This window comes from Microcebus murinus, chromosome 9 (genome assembly GCF_040939455.1).
Source record: "Microcebus murinus isolate Inina chromosome 9, M.murinus_Inina_mat1.0, whole genome shotgun sequence".
NCBI classification, from domain to species: domain Eukaryota; kingdom Metazoa; phylum Chordata; class Mammalia; order Primates; family Cheirogaleidae; genus Microcebus; species Microcebus murinus.
Window position 1 is genome coordinate 41,964,111 of NC_134112.1, and position 24,722 is coordinate 41,988,832.

At 40.7% G+C, this 24,722-nt stretch overlaps 1 protein-coding gene across 1 annotated transcript in view; it reads left to right on the forward strand.

Moving 5' to 3' along the window:
• The window catches only part of COL28A1 (collagen type XXVIII alpha 1 chain), a 160,296-nt gene that overhangs the window by 131,383 nt on the left and 4,191 nt on the right, over positions 1-24,722 (forward strand). The window contains exons 27-32 of the mRNA XM_012757144.2: positions 2,844-2,912; positions 3,450-3,530; positions 3,623-3,658; positions 8,859-8,895; positions 10,851-11,399; positions 12,921-13,078. Of these exons, the coding sequence (XP_012612598.2) occupies positions 2,844-2,912; positions 3,450-3,530; positions 3,623-3,658; positions 8,859-8,895; positions 10,851-11,399; positions 12,921-13,078 (930 nt within the window). The remainder of the gene's footprint in view (positions 1-2,843; positions 2,913-3,449; positions 3,531-3,622; positions 3,659-8,858; positions 8,896-10,850; positions 11,400-12,920; positions 13,079-24,722) is intronic.

The following is a 24,722-nucleotide window of genomic DNA, read 5'->3' on the forward strand; positions in this document are numbered from 1 at the left end:
GAATTCTTCTTACTGGCTTGTATAACATCTGGCATCTCCTCTAGGTAAGTGGGTGTCCAAGTCTTTTCTCTCCTTGGAGGATCCTGAGTTTCCTTAGATGCTGAGTTAGCTGGTTGCCCTGCAACTATAACTCTATGATGAATTCAAGAAAAGTTGTGACTTCAAAGATTAGCTAGCATGTTTTGTTTGTTGTCTGGCAAAAGCCAGACATCCATTTTAAAATTTTTGATCATCTATGGATTTGATTTTTTTTTTCTTACTGTGCCTTACTAAGAAACATTTGGAAAGAAAAACTATTCTTTCTGTTCATATCGGTAATGCAAAAAAAATCTATTAAAATATTAAGGTAGTTGTGTATTATCCTTAGAATTTTCTCTCCCAGAGAACAATCAATCATCTGAAAAATTAAAACTATCACATTTTGGCTCCTGTACCTGCTCTGTCCCCACTGCCCACATGGTCTGGCCAGGGACCCCAGGTGCCCCAGGGCCAGGCCTTAGCGTGCTGCATAACCTCCAGGAGGGGCATGCAACTTAATACTTTCTGTGTCTTACTAGAGTAAGTGCTTTATCAAACAGTAGCCAATACATGCCTCCTGCATTTCACCAGCTGAACAGTGGACTGCGTTTTCCACTGTCCCATCCTGTTCTGGTCTAGGTGGCCTTAGTTTTATGAGGTTACACTTGCTTCACTGCCAAGGTTACACTTGGCCAGCACACTGGCCAAGAGGTGCTGCCTCTTGCTGGTAGGGTGCATTCATCGAGATCCCTTTCTCTGCTTGCTTTACGTTTCTTGCCACCTGGGGAATAAGACATATCCTTTTCTTGGTTGTTCTCATTTTTACTGGGCATCCAGGTTGTTTATAATTTTACAGCATAATAAATGATACTGTCATGAACATCCAAAAAAACTATCACATTTTTAGCAGGACAGATCTAAGAGTGGAATATACTGATATAGTGACGAAGAAGCTGGGTTTGAAATTTAGATTTAATTATACCTCTGATAGACAGGTTCTTTCCTGCAGTGGCTTCTGACACATACACAAATCATTGTTTATCATTTTCCTGAGATTATAAAGAAAAAAATCTGATTGAATAGCATTTGCCTCTGCCAAGCTAAGACATGGACTTACTTGCTAAAGGCTTTTAGCCAGATAGTCTACTCTGAAAGTTAAAAGAATCCTTTAAGTACTTGGAAGGAAAACTAGTGATTTAAAAGAAAAAAAATGCCTTTATTATAGGGAAACTCAGATGCCTGGAATAGCTAGAGTGTTAACAATTATATAGAAAATGTTTATATTCTGAAGTCATGCAAAATGAATCCTGAACATGGAACTGATTCTAACATGATAATTGGCTACTCTGAGATTTTTCCTTCAGGGCATTGCAATGAAGCCTCAAAAGCTTTCAGCTTTGCTAGGAAATAGTGTTTTCCTTAAAGGCAGCTAGCTAGTTAGTCATAAACATTTATTGGAAACTGTATTGGCTACTATAGGAATCTAAAGTGTTGTAAAAGAAATAATTATTCTGAGTAATTGTCAGAAAGGTACGGAATTCTTTCTGGACCCACTTTGTCTAAATATCTAACTCTCATTGATAATTCACCATTCCACCATGGTCCCAGCTCTGTTGTTTTTCACACTGTTCTTTGGAGTTGGGACAAAGCTAACCACAGATTTATTTTTAGTGTTCCCCCACAAACCTTTCATCTCCCTTGTACCTGGCCAACTGGACCTCCTAACTGATGTATCAATGGTTTGAATCATCTCCCTGACAACCCACAGCTCCCTTCCTGCCAACATACCTCATTGAATGAAGGATGTCCTCATTCACCTTCCCCCAAAATCTGAGAAAACAAATTTATACCAAGTGTCCTTTATTGAGACATCATTCTTAAGAGGATACCTTTTTTACAATATTTGTTTTTTGTTTTATTTTTGATTGGAATAGAAGATATTAGACTCTCAGGCAGGCATCTCCCATGGTCCTTCACATCACTGTGCGGGCTGGCCACCTAGTCTTCGTGTGGGCAGACCCAGACCCTTCCAACCTGCACGTGCAGGAGCAGGCTGCAGATCCATTCCCACTGGAACATGTTCTGCAGTGGGTGTGATGAGGTTGGTCTGTGTTACTGACACATTCCCACCTATTCCCCTTCCTGACACCTGTGTTAGGAGTACTGTCTTTGAAAACACACAGATTTTTCCTCCTTTCTTCTGTTTGAATCTTCAGCTTGGAATCCAAGTGTTAGTTTAATGTTTAGGTCTTATCTAACTGGCACCAATCCCTATCCACAGTTCTGGGATTCTCAGTACCATCAGTGTTCCTGGTGGGAAAAGATTATAGTAGTCCCCACTTATCCATGGGGATATGTTCCAAGATCCTCAGTGGATGCCTGAAACTGCAAACAGTACTGAACCATATATATGCTATGTTTTTTCCCATGCATACATACCTATAACAAAATTTAGTTTATAAATTAGGCACAGGAGGTTAACAACGATAAATAATAACAAAAATAGAAAACTTATAATGATATACCATAATAGAAGTTATGCAAATGTGGCCTCTCTCCTCTTTTTCTCTCTCTCTCTCAAAATATCTTATTGTTCTCTACTTATTTTCCAAACGTGGTTGATGATGGGTGACTGAAAACATGGAAAGTGAAAATGCACATAAAGGCAGACTACTGTATTCTCTCAGATGTAAACTGATTCAAGAAGACCACTAATCCCCACCTACTAAGATATGGTAGATAATGCCACGGTGCGGTTTAAACCTGTGTTATTCTGAGTTACCCTTGGAAATTAATAGGAACATTCTTTCTCATATCCCATATAGGGGGAACAAGGACCACGAGGTTTTCCAGGGCCAAAGGGCACCATGGGCCTTGGCCTCTCAGGCCAGAAGGTAAGTGTTTCAGCATCTTAGTGAAATATTTAGGCTGAGGATCCTAATCACTTAACTTTAACTGTATAAGAACTCTCATATATGTGTCATGCTCCTCCTTATAACTCTCAGAGGGTAAAAAAAAATCCACTTGAAGTTAAATCTTTATACATTGCCTTTTCCACCTATAAACATGCTCACTTTATAAAATCACCTTTTCTTCATTCTCAGAAGCCAGCTAATAAGGGAATAAATCCTTACAGCATATCGTGTAGGATATACCAAACAACTCAGTTATCTGGTAAATTACTTAATAGTTGAATATCCTGAAGGCAGTGAGCTAATCAGATGGTGTTTCAAGATCTCTCCACTTTGAGGTTTCTGATTCATCATGAATTAGATTATGCTATCTGAAGGAATATAAATAAACTGTTGTTTGTCTCAACAAGAACAGTATGTGTTTAGGAGATACCAGTTGCAAATAAATCAAATTGTAGGGTTTTTCTCATTTGGTTTTAATATCCATTTCTGAACTTACCTTTTTATTGTATTATGAAGGGAGAGCATGGAGAACGGGGCGATACAGGAAAGAAAGGTGATAAAGGGGAAATTGGAGAGCCTGGAGCTCCAGGAATGCAGGCAAGGAGGAGTTTTTAAAGTCTCACTATGATTTTATACTCTAACTGGTTCTGACCTATATTGACTGTTGTTATTCTTCTTCCCCTAAGTAGGGGTTACAAGGACCAAAAGGAGACCAAGGGCTTACAGTGAGTATCCCTTGTGGAGGGTGTAATTGAGGGCTTGTGCTTACAAGATTATCACATTCATGTTTTAGCTTTAGAATTATGAATTCTTTGGATGCAGAATTCCAGTTGCTATCTAAATGAGTGTGACTGCTACCAGCCCAGTGGTGACTTAGATGCATGAGGTAATGGAATCTAAATGTGAAGGCAAAAATAACACCAGGCAGCCTGGCCTGGACTTGTGGAGGTGGGGACTACTCCCTCTGAGCCCTAGGAGAAAGGATCACCTTGTTATCATTGGCAACAAGGAGGTGAGCTGTTTCAAAGAAGCCATTTGATCAAGTGACTTTGTATTTTACATGGCCCTTCTCATTTCAGAATAGGAGCTCTCTTTTTCCTGAGCAAGTTCCTTTAGGAAGTGCTCTGCGGAGAATGGCAATCATGAAACTGGGATGACATTTATGTATTGATTCACTTATTCAATATTTATTTCTTGAGCATCTACAGACTTTTCTCTATTCTTCTCCCCACACCATTAAAAACAGAAATCTGACTCTTTATAGTCTCATGGGTGGGAAAGGTTTAGAATTTCTGTAGCAAAGTCTAATTCTTCCTTTCTGATTTGAAGGCACTGCATCTCCTGGAGTTGAGGAGAAGGGACCTTTTCTGCTTTTCCTTTTTGTTTTTCCCATGGGTGATGGTGTGGGGTTGCTGATCCTGTGTGCTGTGCCAGGAAAGAATCCAGGCGTGAGGGGGGAGTTCAGGTGGTGAAAGCCACAGAGCTGGGCATGTGACACACAGAACTGTGCATGTGCTCCATGGCCTGTCTGCCTTTTTCTCTTTGTTCTTCCCCACCACAAGTCAGACCTCTAAAGATGCCTTCAGTGGATAAAGCAGCAGTTCTTCCCCCAAAGTGGCAGGGGAGAGTGTATGTAAACGAGCAGAGGAACATTCCCCATGGGTTTATGCCTCCCCTCTCCCAACGTGGGGAGTGAGACTAGTTTCCTTCATCCATTTGTTTCTTCATTCATTAATTCATTCATTTCACCAACATTTACTGAGTGTGTATAATAAACCTTCCTCTGGGTCAGGCTCTGACATAGGCACTTGGGAAATAGTGGAGAATGAGACTGTGCCTCTGGACCGAAGCAGCTCACAGCTGAGTGGAGAGAAAAACAAGCAGAAGAGTTTCGCCTGCAGTGTGCTAAAAACTGTGATGGAAGAAGTGGTTATGGGGGCCCAGAGCAAAAAATGACACATGATGATGTTTGGGGGCGAGAAAGTCTTTATCTCTTGAGTGGAAGGTTTTTAACCCAAAGTCAGAGACATTAGCAGTGGGAACATCATTCTGCTGACTTTGGGTTTGTACATTTTAGAGGAAGAGACTAGCAGGAAGAGAAGAGTGAATGAAGGCAAAGAGACTTTGTGTTAAATGGTAGTCTGGTGTGTGTCAGGTCCTGCGTTAGGCCTCTTCACATCAGTACCCCCCTTCCCCAGGACTGCAGGGTGCCCGGGCCCCAAGCTTTGGAGAGCCCCACTCCGACCTCTAGTCCTTATCCAACTGCTCTCCTTCTTCCGGGTGAGGAGTCCTTGACCATCCTGCACATATGCCTCCTATCTGTGCCGTTCTCTGGAATGATGGAATTCCAGAATTCCCAGCCCAGATGGCTCTAAGTATAGAAAGCTAAGAGCACTGGCTTCTATACATGGGCCCAGCCAAGAGTGGCCAAGGGGCAGGTGTTTTCAGGGGATTTGGACAGAGCTTGGAAGTGAGGAAATGGTTCACTGCACGAGAATGCTGGCCAAGGCCCCATGCAGTGTAGGACTGGGGCAATAGGGTGCAAAAAGAAGAGGGCAGGCTGGCAGCCATGGCTTCCTCTTATCTAAGACCCCACATTTAATCTTCATGACAACTCCATGGGGTAGACAGGACCTTCATTTCAAATGAAGGCATGCTAAGTCAGAAAGGTTGAACAATGTACCCAAAGTCACCTAGCTAGCAAGTAGCAGAGTCCTTGCAGCTAGAGTTGAACTGTCCAATGCCAAGTTCAGGCTGTTGCCCATGAGAGCTGTTCTTGAAAGACCTCTTTACCCCCTTATCTCCCGAATGAAACATATTCCCCAATAGTTATCAACCGCAGATTCATTCCAGACTAGCAAACTCCTGTTTTAAGAGGCAGATACCATTGATGAAGATAAATGTTTTAATAACCATCATAAAATTAGCTAAAAAGGCTCTGTCTCTCCACCTATCCCTTCAGTGTTAGCATCCCCAGTGTCTGCCCTCAGCCTTTCCTGTCTTTAAACTCTCAGGGAGGGGCAGCCATTAAAACACGGGGATATACAATTTGAAAATGCTAGTTTTATAGCATATGGTAAATAACAAATATTGCAATTATAGCATAAACAGAAAGAATATATTTATCAGATGGGGGGAGGGGGAAACACTGGTTAGAAGAGGGCTGAGAAGAAGCCTTGCTCCAGGCAACCTCGTCTTCAGTCCCTGTTTCAACAGCCAGGTGTACACTGGCGTGTCTTAAATCCGCCTTGAGCTTGGAACACTCTTCCGAGCACCAGACCTTACATCCCGCTGCCCACTGGACATGTCCACGGGGACATCCTATAGATGGGTCAAGGTCAGCCAGGCCCATGCTGGGCTGTCATCTTCGTGAGTTCCCCACCTGCCCATTCTTCCCTGTCTCAGCCATGGCACCACCACTGTTTGCTCCCTCTCAGATACCATCCCCTCATCCTTTCTTCCACTTACTCTGCAACCTTTCATTCTTCCTTTTGAATGTCCCTCCAGGCCCCTTCTCCTCATCTGTCACCTCCACCACCACTGCCTTTTGTTATGATTTTTTTTTTTTTGCCTGAACTGTTTAAGAACCTCAAACCCCTCTGTTGGCTGCTGTAACAATCTCTCTTAAATGAAAGAGTGATCAGAGATCTTCTGTGCTTAGGGATCATGTGAGTCCCACTGCCCAAGATAATGTTTACACTCTTCAACACCACACTCAGGCCTTCTAGAGTCCATCTGTCTTCAACATTTCTTGTTGCTCTTTCTGCTATGCACCCTGAGTCATAAGTTTACCCAGGTACTGCAATGCAACGTGCTCTGTGTGAAGGCTGACACCCCCCCAACACTCCCCCCACACCCTCCACCTGGTCAGAGTCTGCCTCTCAGGACCATGATCATATCCCACCCATGAAATTCCCAGATCAACATAGTTCCTAGGCTCTGAATAGCTCTTATAAAGGTCTTTGTCTACTTCCTACTAGACCGTGAATCCTTCGATGGCTATAAATTTGATAACTTCATCATTGGCACCAAGTAGCCAAGGCAGTTACCGAGCAATTTTAGTGGAAAGAATGAACTATTCTAGTTACTTAAAAGCATATTCCTCATATTAATGAGGAAAAGATTGACATATACGACTACTTAAAGCATTTTAAACCTGATTGTGCCATAAAAACATGTTAAAAAGAGTTAAAATCCAAACTTGATATATGCATTCCTCTTATAAGTCAATAAAAATCACCGAGAGAAAAAAATGGGACATAGAACATACAAAGACTGTGCAGACGAGAACACAACTTGGAAACATGCATGCGAAATGGAATGTAGCCTCAGCTTTAATAAACACTATGTAAAGCAATGAGATATTTTGCTCTACCAAATGACAAAGGTAATATAATAATAATAACCAGCATTGAGTATCGAAAATAAAGCATGCTTTCTTGTATACTGTTGTTGAAAGTGTCAGTTACTACAACTTTTCTGAAGTGCAATTTAACAGTGTGCATCAAGGAGCCTTCAAATGACCACACATTCAACTTCAGTAACAAGTTCTTCAGAATCCTTATTAGTATGGAAAACTAATTATTATGTAATGTTAAGAGAAAAACTAGAACCGTAAGGCTTAGTGTATTGTATTTTCTCCACTTATAAAAAATTAAACATAAATATGTAAATATATACATTTCCCCTTTCTAGATAAACTTAGTATAAATATATAAATACATACATTTTCCCTTTCTATTCATGTTCTAGTTTCATATTTATTTATTGCCTCTGTAAATGTGGAAAAGCATGACAAGTCCTGAAAAAAAAAAGAGATGACTGCTAACTCCTTCATTTTATACAATTTTATTAGTGAAACTCAGTATTTGCATCGGAAGTTCTTTTTTAAATAGCCACTTGAAAGCACTGACTTTTACTTGGTTTATAGTTTAAAAAGTTAAAATACCCTGGATCTTCTCACATGTGCTACTTTTAAGATACATCACCAGCGACATCACCTCCACCCCAATTCTGTCATCATGGATTTGTTCTTTAAAATTTTACTTTTGCTATTACATAATCTTATGGGAACACCAAAAAAAAAAAAAGTTTACTTTTGCACTTGTTAAATTTTATCTTCTTTGGGTTTACTGCTTCTTCACGTTGAGATCCAGTTTCTATTACTCACCTCTTTCTGCTTCAAGGCTTTGACAAGTGTAGAATCCTGCCTTCTCTACTCTCATCCTGGTTATTTGCAAACACACTGCACAGGGCAGGGCACTGGCGGGTTTACTTGTAGGACTCAGCTTATCTCAGGCCCTTCTGATGGAGCTCCCGGGCAGCAGGATAAGGAGGGGCATTCAGGAACATGGGCAGGTTTCATGGAAGAGCCAAAGTGGGAATATTAAGAAACTGAGGAGGGGACTTGCAAAATCATGGATTAGTACAGAAAAGGAAGAGAGAATATAGGATAGAATGAGTTCTTTTTAGGTCCCAGAGCTTGTCTTAGTTGCTCAACACGTGTGGCTTGAGTCATGTAACTGAATGCGTGCATTGCACCATGCCACTGTGGGTAGTGTTAAGAGTTGCTGGACCCTGGTCCAATGTGTGCATTAACCTCACGTAATCCACACCACAGTCCTGACACACAGGTGCTATTAGGTCATCTAATGACCAGGGTCACACAACTGATAAATGCTGGAACTGCAATTTGAACTCCAAGAGTCTGAGCTGTTAAGTTTCACCACTCAAACCCATTTTAGTTATGATATATTACATCCTACTTTTAACCTCTGTGTTATTTATTTTATTTTCTGCAGTGAAAGGATTAAATCAAATGGGTCATTTCAAATGCTGATTATAATAAGATATCTTTTATGATTATAGGAAAAAATATTATAGCCATACATTTAATGTTAATACATTTTTCTTTTTTCCCCCCAGAAAGAAGAAATTATCAAGCTTATTATTGAAATATGTGGTAAGACTTAACTGTCAAGAAAAAAAATCATCACTTTAAAGCACCAGCCCCACTATATACTGTGTTGTGGGATAATGTGTTCACTGGAAGATGTACATCGTATAGCCAGTGGGAAAGTTTGAAGCTCATTTGAAAAGTCAGTGGGAAACTGAAAGGAAGCAGCAACAGAGGCTGTGGGAGTCCTGATTTAAGAAAGGAAAATCATCTTCCCAGGCTGGTTAAGGCGTGTGAAGGTGTGGGCCCAGAGCGTGTAGGCAGCGAGGTCTTTTGCAAGCACAGTGCTCATTTGTATTCAGTGACATTTACCTGAGCTCAGGAAGAAAAATGCAACAAAGGAAATATGACTAGAAGAGCCCAACTGGCATTTGAGTCCAGACTCACTGGGGATTATAATGTCTGTGTTTTTCCTGAAGCCAAGAACTCTTTCTCAATTGAGTTTTGAGTTGCACTCAATCCCAAAGGCAGGAGGGCAGTCAGGAGTTCATCTTGCTTTGTAACTGCTAAATGTGTTCATGGTTGAACACTTTAGACTTAAAATAGTTACCAGAAAGGAAGTGAAGAAAACAGATTAGCCAAAAGGCAAGAGATTAATGGAATAATCATGAGACAGTGCTCTGTGTTTAAAGTGAACACAGGCAGGAATATCGTCCTTCCAAAAAGAGAATCCCAGAACTGGCTTGTTCCCCCCCCCAAAAGCTTCTGGACCTAAGAACCAGCCTAGAAGTCTCTATGGTGATAGCCCAATTTAGACATGGTTTCTGGGTTCTAGAGGCCCTGTAAAAATAGCACCCGGTTTCCTGGTAGTTTTCTGTAGTAGGGTTGTTGGGAAACATGAAGATATGAAAGAAATGAAACTCTGATAATTTCTATTTCCTGGTGACTCTGGCAACTGCTTTAAATCGTTGTTTATTGGCCAGGTGCAGTGGCTCACACCTGTAATCCTAGCACTCTGGGAGGCTGGGGTAGTAGGATAGCTTGAGCTCAAGAGTTTGAGACCAGCCTGAGCAAAGTGAGACCCCTGTCTCTACTAAAAATAAGAAAACTTAGCTGGGCATGGTGGTAGCACATGCTGATAGTCCCAGCTACTCGGGAGGCTGACACAGGAAGATTGCTTGAACCCAGGAGTCTGAAGTTTCAGTGAGCAAGGCTGATGTCACAACACTCTTGTCTACACTCTAACCTGGGTGACTGAGCGAGACTCTGTCTGACTAAATAAATAAATAGAGTGCTTATTTATTGACCTAAATAGAAGTTTTCTATTGACCAGCATTCTCTGGGATCACTTCCTCAGAAGATTTCATAGTATGGATGTACTCCTGGACTCCTTGGTAACATGGAAGTCACCATAGTTGTCATTGTTGGTGACTGTGGACATAAACTAGAGTAATTAGGGGTAGCTATTCATGTGTAGTTTAAGGCCTCAATCCTTCCCCCACAATTAAAATTTTTCATCTAATTACTTCAGCCATTTGGCCTTGCTGGTGAGCAAATTTCCATTTTCATGCAAGGATATGGTTGAAGACTGAAATACCAGCTTTCAGATTCAGGTTCAGATTAAATACAAATGGTGGAGCAAAAAAGAGCAAATTGGGGACAGTGGTTACCTCTTGGGGAGAAGGGATGGGATGTAACTGGGAGAGCATACACAGGGTGTGCCAACTCTTTTAAAAGTACCTTATTTTTAAATCTGAGAAATGAGCACATAGGTGTTTATCACTTTATCCACTACAGTGGGTTTTTTTTCCCCCAACATACTATTTCTTAAAAAGTCAAGTGTAGAATCCAGAAGGGAGAGAATTGTCAGCTGTCTTCACAGTCACAGAAAAGGAAGGTAATAATTCAGGTCTCAGGTTCATCCGTGCACTTCTCTCCGCTCCCCTCCCCAATGTGATGCCAATCAGTGACGCTTTGATTTTCATTCCTGCAATGTTTCTATCTGAACGTTCATCTTTTAGGTTGCGGCCCCAAATGCAAAGAGACTCCGCTAGAGCTGCTGTTTGTGATTGACAGCTCAGAAAGTGTGGGGCCAGAGAACTTCCAGATCATCAAAAATTTTGTGAAGACTCTGGCTGACCGGGTTGCTGTGGACCTTGCCACGGCCCGAATAGGCATAATCAACTACAGCCATAAGGTGGAGATGGTGGCCAATTTGAAGCAGTTCTCCAGCAAGGACGACTTCAAGCTGGCTGTGGACAACATGCAGTATCTGGGAGAAGGCACCTACACAGCCACCGCTCTCCAAGCAGCCAATGACATGTTCAAGGATGCGAGGCCAGGCGTAAAGAAGGTGGCCTTGGTCATCACTGATGGGCAGACGGATTCCCGAGATAAAAGGAAGCTGACGGAAGTGGTGAAGAACGCCAATGATGCCAATGTGGAGATATTTGTCATTGGGGTGGTGAAGAAAAATGACCCCAATTTTGAAATATTCCGCAAAGAAATGATTCTAATTGCTACTGACCCAGAGCATGTTTATCAATTTGATGACTTCTTTACCCTGCAAGGTGAGGAAGGCTGTCTGCCCCAGGGGAAAGGAATTTGCATTGTTCTTCCAAGTGCCACATCATTGGATTATCCTGACCAAACAGGGAAATTAGGAGGTTAATAAGGCTTATGCCAACATTAAACTGTAACACATAAAGTCTAGAAGGTAAAAAAGCTTAGCGTCATCCAGTTTGAAGGGGAGAATTCCTTGTCTTTATCCATGTGTGATAAGTGTGAGCTGCCCTTGGAGTTGTTTAACTGGGCTTCCTGGTCCATGGATAGGGATGAAGAGAAAGAATGGGACTTTGGAATATTGCTAAGATTGGTTAATATTCAGAAAGTTGCCTAACTAAAATAGGGACTGAGCAACCCAGCAGCAGGACAGAAAACAGACTCGATCAAAATGAATCAAGACGTGCATGTTGAATGAAAAAAAGTTATGGTGATCTAGAGAGATGAGAAATGCAAGTAACGGGGATTATTTTGAGGGCATGGTCTATTCTCTATTTTTACGAAAACAGATAATGATGAGTAAACAGGTTGATGTCAGGAATTTATCATAAAGAACAACCTTTTTGGATGTTCATTGTACAGTCAGTGCTAATCAGATGGGCTTCCCTATGCTAAGTTCACCCTTCCACATTAACTAATGTTTACAAAGAGGCATCTAAGACACGTCGATTAAATTAGGGCCAGCGTCACTTTACAGTGAAATTATATTCCAATTCTTTGGAAACTGATGACTCATTCTGGCAGGGCATGGACCTGGCAAGCTGGTGGGGTAAGTGGAAGTTACTCTTAATGTGGTTGCATGCTTCAGTTTGGCTCCATCCTTCCTCCTCCACCCACCTGGGTGTGGGGCATGATGTCGGGGCACACACCCTCAATGCCCCGTGCCCTGACTACTCCAGCTACCAGCACAGCTGGCCCTATGGATAGCATGCCATTCTCAGAAGCTTTCCCTTTTCCATGTCTCTCCCTCTCCAGAGCTTTCTAAGCTGGAGTCCCATTTCCTCAACACCCTTCGGGGTGACTGGTGGCTTGATCTGATATATTCAATCTCACTGGGCTGTGAATGTATTAGACTGGCCGGAGACATTTCAGAGCCAACTTAATTTTAATCATTGAAGAGCTTTGTCATCTTGCCTGAGGAGTTAGTAATTTATTATAGCCAGTGAGGAATATATTTTTGGGTTGGATGGCCTTTTACTATCCCTAAAACCAGAAGTAATAGCCTATTCAACTTATTATGAGGGAGGCTATCCCTTTATGTAGAGTAATTCACAGTTAACAGACACTTTGAACAAGCTTTTAAATCATTCTTTTTTCTCTTTGTGCCATCATATAATATTAAATTATTTTAGTTTAGATGGCCTTGTACAGATGATGTAAAATGCTTTATATAAGTCAGTTCATTTAGCAGCTGATTGTAAATAATGGGAAGTTGCTTATTTTCATGAGAGTACAGATCTCTTTAAACAGGTTTTAAGTAATGTTTCATTGCTTCTAACTATCTTCCTTTTCTACTTCTCTTTTAAAAGACACCCTGAAGAAAAAATTGTTTACAAAAATTTGTGAGGATTTTGATTCCTATCTCGTTCAAATTTTTGGTTCATCGTCACGTCAACCTGGACTTGGGATATCAGAGGAAGAACTTGGTGAACCTACTCCAGAGCCTCAAAAAGAAATTTCTGAGTCCGTAAGTGACTGTCTCTCTTACTTTGTGACCTTCAGATGGCATGTTCTGTCTGTTTTATATCAAAGACTATTTTGTTCCGCACCATCAAGAATCAGCTGGGGTATGTGTATTTTCAAGTCTTTGGCTCTAAATGTTAGTATCTTAACCCTAGATTTCCAGTTCTGAAATAGCTTTGGGGACTGTAAACATGAATTTGGCATTTTTTAAAATTCTATACTTTATATGTAATTATTAAATGCTGCAAAATATTTTTATATTATACCCATATCACCACCAAAGTAATCATGTATGCTAGAAGAAATTAACATTACAATATTTGCATTTGCCCAATTGCCATACTGTGCAGATTCTTTATATCAAGGTACAACTCTCGCTCTTCCATTGGTGCATACACTACCCCCTTTGTACCCACTCAAGTTTTTTCAATATGTGCACATGCCCAGCTGGCATGTCTTCTACACAGCAGTTGTGCCCCACTCTGTAAGTTCAGTGAAGTTCCTGCACTATCCTTTTATGAATCCTTCATGTACATGAAGAGTCATCATGAGCAAGTGCAGTGGTATTCTAACATCAGGATTTAGCTAACAGACTTAGTTAGACTAAGGACCCAAGAAATACCCAGATCAGTAGTTGGACCAGGAGCCATTCAGGGATCAGGCCTAGGATATCATTCCTAAGGGCACAGACTATAGGACTCACTAGATTTTTATACCCCGTTCGAAAAAGGGCAGAGAGGCTTCTAACATATTTCTATTTGATTAACTACTAACAGACTCTGAAATGGGTAATTCTAGTTGGGACAATAGAAACTGTCCCTAGATTGTAGGTTGAAATTAACACACACATTTATACCACATGGTCTATACCAGGGGTCAGCAAACTCTGTTTGTAACAGGCCATATACTGAATACTTTGGGCTTTGTAGGCCATTTGCTTTCGCTTTCAAATACTCAGCTCTGCCTTTGAATTGCAAAAGTAGCCATAGACAATACTTAAATGAATGATCATGGCTTATTTTATAAAAAAAGTCTTATCAAACTTATTTATAAAAACAGATGGTGACTTGGATTTGGACTACAGAGGTTTGCCAACTCTGGTCTATACTGAGCACTTTTTTTTTTTTTTTTTTTTTTTTGAGACAGAGTCTCACTCTGTTGCCTGGGCTAGAGTGCCATGGCATCAGCCTAGCTCACAGCAACCTCAAACTCCTGGGCTCAAGTGATCCTTCTGCCTCAGCCTCCCAAGTAGCTGGGACTATAGGCATGTACCACTATGCCCGGCTAATTTTTTTCTATATATTTTTAGTTGGCCAATTAATTTCTTTCTATTTTTAGTAGAGACAGGGTCTCACTCTTGCTCAGGCTGGTTTCAAACTCCTGACCTGGAGCGATCCTCCTGCCTCGGCCTCCTAGAGTGCTAGGATTACAGGCGTGCGCCACCGCGCCAGGCCTATGCTGAGCATTTTAAAATAAATTACAGACAATAATGTACATAGTCCGTCTGCTACTGGGGCCTTGTCTGTTTGTGTGACTTACCACTGTGTCTCTCACCTAGTCAGTCCATGTCCCTTTCTGATTAAACAAGCTCAGGTTTAATCCAGGATGTGATGCTTAAATTGAGTCTTGCTCATGATCACTGAATCAAACTTTTGCTATATTAACACCAATGAATCCCAGTAGCATGTATTGATCATTTACTGCTGTGCTAGGTGGTGGCTCTTAAGACATGGTTTGTGCCTGAGACAAGCCCACATTCTATGAGGGAGATAAGTAGGTACAGGATGCGTTAGGAGTTTTAGCAGAGCTATTGAGGAAGAGAATGTAATGGAAATTGTCTCAGTCTGCTTGGGCTGCTATAACAAAGATATTATAGACCGAGTGGCTTAAACAACATTCATTCATTTCTCACAGTTCTGGAGGCTGGGAAGTCCAAACTCTGGTGTTTGTTGCTTCCTGGCTTATAGACCGCCACCATCTTGTGTCCTCACATGGCTGAGAGACAGCTCATCTCTCTCATGTCTCACAAGGGCACTGATCCCATTCTAATTACCCCCCCAAAAAGGTCCCACCTCCAAATACCATCGCATTGGGGATTCAGGTTTTAGTATATGAATTTTTGGAAGGACATAAACATTTAGTCTATCACCAGAAGGCTTCACAGAGGAGGTGGCATTGAGCCAAGTTTTTAGAATAACTAGGAGTTTTTCAAGGGACGAGTAGGGTAAAATGTGTTTCCAGCAAGGAGAACTTGTGGGGAAAGGGAGATTCCAAAGTGGCATGGCATTTCAAGACAGACAAGTTCAGTCTAATTGTAGCATAGGGTGTATGTGTGGCAGAATGGTGAGAGTTAAAGCTGGATGGGTAATTGGAGGACTAATTATAAATGGTTTAATGTGTCAAGTCGAGGAACTTGAACTTCATCCATAGGCCAGGCAGCCAGACACAGCAGAGGGGTTTTTAAAGCAAAGCTCACATGGTCATATTTGGTTCACAGAAAATATAACCCTGGTTGCAGTGAAAGATACCTAGGTGGAGGAGGTGTGGAAACTGCAGGTGAGGAAACGGTGATAGTCCAGGTAACAGACAACAAGGCTCTGGATGGAAGGCAGGGCCAGTGGGAGCAAATAAAAGAGGCACAGATTGAAGCCATTTCTAGGGTAGAATTAACAAGATACAGAGATGGAATGGATTGGAGGTTGGGGAGAGGGAGGGGTTTGGGTATGACTATTGGATTTCTGGCTTCAAGATGGCATGGATTGAAACATCATATACTGAGATGGATAATACAGGCAGTAAGGTGGGTTTTTTACAGAGGAAATAATAAGTTCAGTTTGCACCATGTAAAGCAGAGGTGCCTGAGGGACATCCAAGGCAGTTACGACACAGAATTTGGAACAGCAAGAACATGTGCCTCTGTGTCATGTCCCAGCAAGTCTGATGGCTTGAGAGACAAATGACATTAACAGACTATGAAAAACGAAATGTGCTAGTAGCAGGGGCAGGGAAGGCATGAGAAGAGTACATCCAAAACAGTTTATAACACCATGAGCACGTGAAGGGAAACTGAACATCAGTTAGGTCTCTCTGGGAGCTTTTGACTCCAATAGTGGGAGCTTGCAGTGAACTTGAAGTTTGTACCAGCCCATGGCCTGTTAGGAAATGGGCTGCCCATCACCATCTGAGCTCTGCACCACACCCCTCCACCCATGACACCCCACCTCACCCACAATACTCCACCGATTTGTGGAAAAATTGTCTTCCATTAAACTAGTCCCTGGTGCCCAAAAGGTTGGGGACTGCTGCTCTAGACCTTCTCACCCTTACTCTCTTTGCAGAAGCACCAAGGCAAAACTAAATTTTGAAACAATGATTTCCTAACAGATATTTAGTCTCAACAAACATACATGCATTTTATTCATATTTCATAATGAAATATGAATAAATACAGTTATGCATTGCTTAATAATGGGGACACATTCTGAGAAAAATGTCATTAGGCAATTTTTTCGGCCCCTATTGCTCCTAGGCTACAAATCTGTACAGCACGTTATTATTCAGGACACTGTAGGCAATTATAACACAATGGTAAGTATTTGTGTATCTAAACATATCTGAACATAGAAAATGTGCAATAACAGTACAGTATTATAATCTTATGGGGCAACTGTCATTTATGCAGTCCATGGTTGATTAAAATATCGTTATGTGGTATATGACTGTGGCTGTATAGTTTACATATACATACATACAAAAGATATAAAATATGATTTATAAAAATGTTTTTATATCTCTGTGCATGTATACCCACCTTTATATAATAACTATAATTACAGATTTATCTAAAAGTGACTCTGTTAAAACCTTTAGATTCTCAGATTGTTCCTGATCCTACGCTAGGCAACACTGCAAAGCAAGTAAACAATTATCTCAGAAGTATCATTTCCTTTTTGGTGTCTTTCTTTTCTTTCTTGTCCCTTCCGTCACTTCCTTAGGATACCTAGCTCTGTCCTTCCTTCCTCCTCTTCTTTCTACCAAAGTCGGTTCTTAGGGGAAAATTTAATATCACCTATTCACACTTTAGTGTGAAACCTAAGTCATTGGGTTTCTATCTCAAAGAAGAAGTAACATTTAAGCATCACATCTAACTGTGGAATGAGACTTGATCCTGATTCAGATGTACTATACATATCTGGGGACAGGGAGGTTGAGAATACATAAAGCAGAAGGATTGCCCCAAATTTTACTAAATCTCTAATACTTAAGCAACCTTTTGCTCTCTTCCTCTTACAGTCCAGTTTTGGGAAGTTAAACACACACATCCATTCTACTCTGTCCCTCTCCTGTAATCTTAGGATAATTTACACTTTTTTTTTCTGGAATTTATCACATTTTATGTTAATAATTATTTATTAGTATACCTTAACTTTATTAATGGGTTTAAATTCCTGAGGACATGATCTGTGTCTAATTAAACTTTGTCCTACTTGTGACCTAAAATAGTGCTTTGTTTTACACATAGTAGGTGCTCAATACGTGCTTAGAGACCAAATGAATGCTATACCAAGTGTTGAGCTAAAAAAGAAATCTGAAGATTTTCTTCAATAAAAGCCATCAATTAACACTGTTTAAAAAAACACAATTGTATACATAAAAAGATCCTTATATTTGATGGGTTTTATAACATTAACACTTCATGTTCCTTTATTCTTTCTGGATTTGGCCGGTTGGGTTAAGATTTCCAGTATATAAATGGGAGCGAGGCAATAAATCAAGTAAACATCATTTGATCAGGCCAACAGGTTATATTTAGTAATGGGCCATTAAGCAAATAAGCACATTAATTTTTTGCATCAGGTCACTTTTTGCCATTCTAATTGCATTAATAAGTAATGTCAATGCACACATAGGGTGTTTATTCACTGGAGCTGATTTCTTGTAATATTTTAGACTTTTTTTCCCCTTGAAGAAATAGAAAAGAAACTCCACCCTTTCAAAAAACTTCTTTCTTGTATTCTGAAAAATCATTTCTGACTGCAAATAGCTTAGATAACTGGTGGCAGAGGCGTTTTCTTCCTGTAGAAAGCAGGCTGCCAGATTCCCATGCAGAGCGATTCCACGGCAGCCCGGAGACTGAGACAACCCAGCTAGCGTGGACGGGCCCCTCTCAGTGACTCCTGCACCAGGCAGGGGAGGCTTAGTGGAGGAAAACGTGGGCTGTGAGTTTCCTCCTTCCCCTGATATTGTCCTGATACACAGTTCAATGCCAGCCTCCAGTCTAGATGCAGGATCCTCATTTCTATGAGGAAAATGCTCTTCTGTACCCACGTACACTACAGAAGACTGGCACAGCAGCACACCTTGCTGGCTGTCCCCCAGGTCCAGTCTCTGTCTCAGTTGGACCCCATGACCAGTCCCCATATTGGCTCATTTCTTTCCTGCCATCATTATCACACAAGCTGCTCAAAGTCCCCGTGTCCTTCTTGCATCTTTTCCATCCTTGAACTCCCCTTTCATTCTTATTCCATCTTGAGACCCATCCAAAGAAAGCCACTTCTGAAAACTGGGGCTCCACTTCAGGTTTTTCACCAACTAACATCCCTAGCAGGTTTCAGACTTGATGATGGAATTGCATGTGCCCCATCATCCCTAAATCGGAACCCAGACTCTGTCCTCGACCCTGGGGTGACACGTTTTAGTCCTCTTCCTGTGCTCTTAGGCCTGCTCCCTTCTGCCTCTTCTATGATTAGAACTTTGCTTCACTGCTATGCCCTTTCCCACCAATATTTCGCACTCCTTCCCTGGGCTCAGTTCCCAGGCTTCCTAACCCTCTCTTAAGTCATGTGGCACTCTTGCTACTACCCTCTTTTTATCTTTTTATAATAAAATTATCCCACAGACATGTCTCTGCTGTCTCTGTCTCACTTTGTTTCTCTGTTTCTCCCTTTCCCTCCCTCTTTCCTGCTCTCTCACCTCCCTCTCTCCCTTTCCTGCTCCCTCTGGCTCTGTCCCTCACTCTCAGCTTCCTTACTTTCCATCTACTCAGGAAACCCTCTGTCAGCCTCTCTAGTATCTGGGACTACAGGTGTGCACCACCATACCCGGCTAATTTTTTAAAAAAAAATTTAGTAGAGACAGGGTCTCGCTTTTGCTCAGGCTGGTCTCCAACTCCTGACCTCAAGTGATCCTCCCACCTCAGCCTCTTAGAGTACTAGGATTACAAGCATGAGCCACCATGCCTTACCTAACTATTTTTTTGAGGTCTCAGTTTTCTCATTTGTAAAATAAGGGATTATTACTAGAGTACTCTTCCTGTTCTAAAAGTATATAATTACAGCAGTCAAAACCAGATCAGAATGCAGGACATTATACTGTACTAACGTATGAGAGGGCTTAAACAGAATAAAATCCTGCATTCCACCCTCTATGAAAGCCCTAGTCAATCTGAGGAGGTGCAGCCCAAGCTCAGGGTATTCCTAAAGGCCCTCAGCAACCTTAAAATACAGATAAATAGCTTTCTGTTTAAGTCCATTAAGTGCTGAGAGACCTGGCAGAGAAGTGTTATCACCTGGGAAGCATCCATCAAGAAGAGCCCCAAGAAGTCAGACACCTGCAAGGCGCTGGCTGGGGGGCAGCTGGCAGTAATAGAATCCCCACGGCCACGGGGGAGAAATTTTGACCTGCGCTGCTGGGAAAATGCTAAGTCTGAACATAAGGGCTAATGCAGATGATCATTAGCATTCATCCAGAGCAGACACGAGCTCAGATTTGAAGAGTTTATCTGTAATACATGCAAGATGCTGGGTAGGGAGTTACAAGGAAAGTGTTTGGAAATCAGAAACCAAAAGATCTTTTGGAACGGGGTGGCCCCTGGTCAGTAATCCTCCTTTGCTCAGCTGTTCGTGTTCCTGGGATGCTGCACTGAGTCTGTTTCCTCCCCTTAAACATCTACGTAACCTTAACATTTGTACCCCCATAATATGCTGAAATGAAAAAAATAAATAAAAATAAACATAGATCACCAGTCATATCACATGCCAACTCCAAAAAAAAAAAAATCAGCTTAAAGGCTGAAAAAGAATGACGACACATCTGCTTGTCCAGCTGTGCAGAGCAGCCCTGGACTCCAGGTGCCAGCCCTTCTCATGCCCCTAGACTCCTCTTTTATGCCTTGTGCTGTGGTGAGCCCCTGCTTGGAGCTGGAACCATCCCTCTCCTGCAAAACAAGCAGAAGTTGAAATGTGCAGAGCCGATAGACAGGCTTGTGTTTTTAGGTTTAAGATTTTATAAAAGAGAGCAGGAAAACGACAAACACTTGAGTGCTCACCACCCAGAAGTAACCAGTGTTTCCCTTGCTTCAGATAAAGTCCTAGCTTATTTCCTCCAGAGCTTTTTCCTCCTCCTCTCTCCACAGGCAGCCACTATCATGCATTGCTGTTTATTCTGCCAGTGAAGTTTGTGTTGCTTAAATACAACTTTTATAGTTGGAAGGTATGTTAGGACCTGACCTTTTTTATTTTAAAAATGATAACATTAAAGTCTAGAGGAATTGAATAATCCAAAGTTGTCTCTCTGTTTCTCTGCAAATCCTTATTAAGTTCAGCCTGAAGGTGAGTATAATGGAGAGATTCTCATCCATTAATTTATTCAGTGGCTTGAGTTGGCCCATTCTATGCTATAGAGATAGATGAAGAGGAGGAGAAAGAAGGAAAGAAAGATGTGGCATGGGTTTAATTTCTCTCATCAAGGCAGTGATCTTGATGTGCATAAAATAGGAAATGATACAAAATAGTGGAGGGGAGGAAAATTTTTCTTTTCCCTCTATCCACCTTAAGTTCATTGGCTGGGGCCCTACAAATTAGACTGACAAAAGACAGATTAACAAGAGAAAAACTAATAGAAGATTTTTTTGTTTTGTTTTTTATTTCAGGATATTATGGGAGTACAAACATTTTGGTTGCATGTTATGACTTTGCCACACAAAAACCATGATTTGAGGCATGCCCTTTTCCCCTACAATGCTCATCACATCCATTAGTTGTGAGTTTACCCACCCCTAAACCCCAAACCCCAAAGAACATTACTACCATGTGAGCACCTTAGTGTTGATCACTTAGTGCCGATTTGATGGCAAGTACATGTGGTGTTTATTCTTCCATTCTTGTGATACGTCACTTTGGAGGATGGGCTCAAGCTCTATCCAGGAAAATATAAGAGGTGCTAGATCACCATTGTTTTTCATAATTGAATAGTATTCCATTGTATACATATACCATATTTTATTAATCCACTCATGACTTGATGGGCCCTTGGGTTGTTTCCATATCCTTGCAATAGTGCCTTGTGCTGCCATAAACATTCAGGTGCAGATGTCTTTATTATAGAATGTCTTGTTCCTTTGGGTAGATGCCTAATAGTGCTATTGCTGGATCAAATGGTATTTCTATTTTTAGATCTCTGAGGTATCTCCAAATTCTTTCCACAGAGGTTGCACTAATTTGCAGTCCCACCAGCAGTGTAAGAGTGTTCCTGTCTCTCCACATCCTCGCCAGCATTTGTTGCTTTGGGATTTTTTGATAAAGGCCAAGCTCACTGGGAAGTTTTTAATGTGTGTAGTGTGCAAACATAGAGGATTACTCAGTGATGAGTTACTTAAAAGGGGGGCTAGAACTTGGAGCTTATATAGCATCTTAACAAAAGAACAATAGATTTTAGAAGAGTGACAAGACAAAGGAAATGAACTTTGAGCTTCTAAGATGGCAAATCATGGGAAGGTAAATATAGGGGGAATTAATATAAGATGAGAGTGAGTTACTGATTTGTTATGTAGAGTGGACTAAGGGTATAGAGTTGTCTCCAGTAATTAACTCAGTCGTTCTGGCAGAGAAGGGAGGGGGGACAGCTTTACAAATTTATGTCTTGCTCTTAGGCAAATGAGGGAGGGCAGAGAACTTGTACCTGCTGCTTTATTGTCTTCAGCTCAAAATAACCCATATGCCAGCGTGGCATATTTTGGGGTGGCATATTCTGCTACTGTTCAACAGGATAGGACTATGGGTTACATTCTATACAATCGGAGCCAAGTGAGGAAGGGTCAGAAGGTACTGACTGGGTTGTTGAAGAAGGTTTTGCAGGAGACCAGCTTTTCCTTGGCTGTGGTGGGAGGGCTGGTATTGAGAGCCTGAGGCCGAAGGAAGAGGAAGAAGGACTGAAAGGTTGTAGCCAGATATTCTGGGAGTATCAGAAGTTGAGTTTATAAATGTGGGGAGGTGACAGACTGTGGCAGGGCTATGTGGGTCAGCATGTGGATCAATGTTTCACGCATCAAACTGCTGCTCATCTCTTTCTCCAGTTGTCATATCTAGTGAATGTGATCGTTTAGGAAAAAACACTCCTAGGGAGTATGCAAACTTATAAAAATTTTTTGGAGAGGACTTTTTCTCAAAAGCCTTATTATGTGTTCTTAAAAGCCTAAAAATTCTAAAAAACCTAATTTATGTGTTCTTTGACCCAGCGATTAACCGTGAGATTTATAACAGGGAAAAAAGGGAAACAGGGAAAAAAATACATATTCAAAAAGACCATTGTATTAGGTGTATTCTATATTTAAAATAGTGTTATAGAGTCACAGTAAAATATATGAAATGATCATAGTATAGTAAATAAAAAATAAACAGCATACAGCATAGAAAACCAAACATAATATTTTTTGTGTAAAAAAAAAAAAAGGTATATGCACATAGAGAAAAGACTGAGGAAAAGCACCTGAATATCAACAATGATTATCTCTGGGAGGTGGAATTACTTTTGATTTCTATTTTCTTCTTTTTGATATCTGTATTTTCTAAAATTCTCTTCAATCAACATGTTCACTTTTGTAATAAGGAAGAAAATTATATTAGGTTTTTAAATATGAAATGTCTGATTTCCTTAAGTACTAAGTTTGACATTGATTATCTCTGACATTTTACTTTGACACTTCTTTTATTTTTATTGTGAAGGTACATCCTCATTCTTTCAAATGCATAGTTTGTCCTGTGATTATCTCTCAAAATTTTTTTAAGAACAATTTTGTGAAACCATGGATAAGTCAAAGACTTCATGCTATTTTCGATTATGAGTTCCATCATGGAACCACTGCTGCGCAGACAGCTTGAAATATCAACGAGGTATTTGAGAAGGATGTGGCTAATGAATTCACAATATATCAATGGTTTGAGAAGTTCCATTCTGGTGATTTTAATCTTGAAAATGAGCCACATGGGTGACCTGAGACCAAGGTGGATAATGATAAGCTGAAAGCTGTAGTGGAAGCGAATCCATCTCAATCTATGTGTGAATTAGCAGCAAGGGCTGATGTTACTGTTCCAACAATATTGGACCATTTGAAACAAATTGGCAAGGTAAAGAAGCTGGATAGGTGGGTACTGCGTGAATGAAATAAGTATGAGCAGAGAAATCATCTTGAAGCTTGCCTTTCTTTGCTGTCACAACATAGAGGTGAACCATTTCTACACTGTATTGTTACATGTGATGAAAAATGGATTATTTTTGATAATCGCAAGCATTTGGCACAATGGCTGGATAAAGATGAAGTGTCAAAGCATGGTACAAAATTAAATATTTATCAAAAAAGGCTAATGGGGTCTGTTTGGTGGTCTGGCACTGGTATTATGCACTACAGCTTCATGAAACCTGATCAATCCATTACAGCGGATGTCGACTGCAACCAGCTGGATGAAACGATGAGGATGCTTTCAATAAAGTAGCTGAGATTGGTCAATGTAGAGACAGGCCAATCCTCTTGTGAAACAATGCTTGACCATATGTTGTACAACCAACGCTGCTCAAACTACAGAAGCCGGACTTGGAAACTCTGTGTCATCCACCATATTCACCAGACCTTGCACTAACTGACTACCACTTCTTCCAGGCTTTGGACCACTTCTTGCAAAGAAAAATATTTGATTCTCAACAAGCTGTGGAAAATACCTTTCATGATTTCATCACCACTTGCTCTAGGTTTCTTTGCCGCTGGCATAAACAAGCTACCGTTAAGATGGCAAAATTATCTGAGGCATGTTTCATCTTAACAAATAAAAAAAGATAAGAAAAAAAGAAAAGATGGCAAAATTGTGTCAGTAGTTTAAGTGTATACTTTAATTGTACTGCTTCTTGTTTGAGATATAATAAACTAAACTTTTGATTTGCAATCAGACACTTCATATTTAATGACCTAATAACAATTGCAAGTCATAATAATTATACATTTGTTTAATCTGAAATCTTATTAGCCAGATTGATGAAATTATTTTCATTTATCAAAAAAAGTTCATTTTGCTTGTTCTGGAATCTGTGGTGTAATGTTACAGTAGTCAAAATTTCCAAATGATTATGGGATTGAGCATGAAAACATACATTCCCAAACCTATAAGAGGTGAAGAATAACTTAGTCCTGAGATCTCAGGACTTGAACAAGATAAAGATTTAAAGGCTGAGTTAATTCCTTTAAGAAAACCATGCTGCCCGCCCACTTCTTCAAAGGAGCATTCTCATCTTATAGACAGTATATCTGAAGCGTAGACTAATGGCAGTTGGCTTTCATGTTGCATAAACTACTTCTCAAACGCTTCTTTTAACTTATTTCT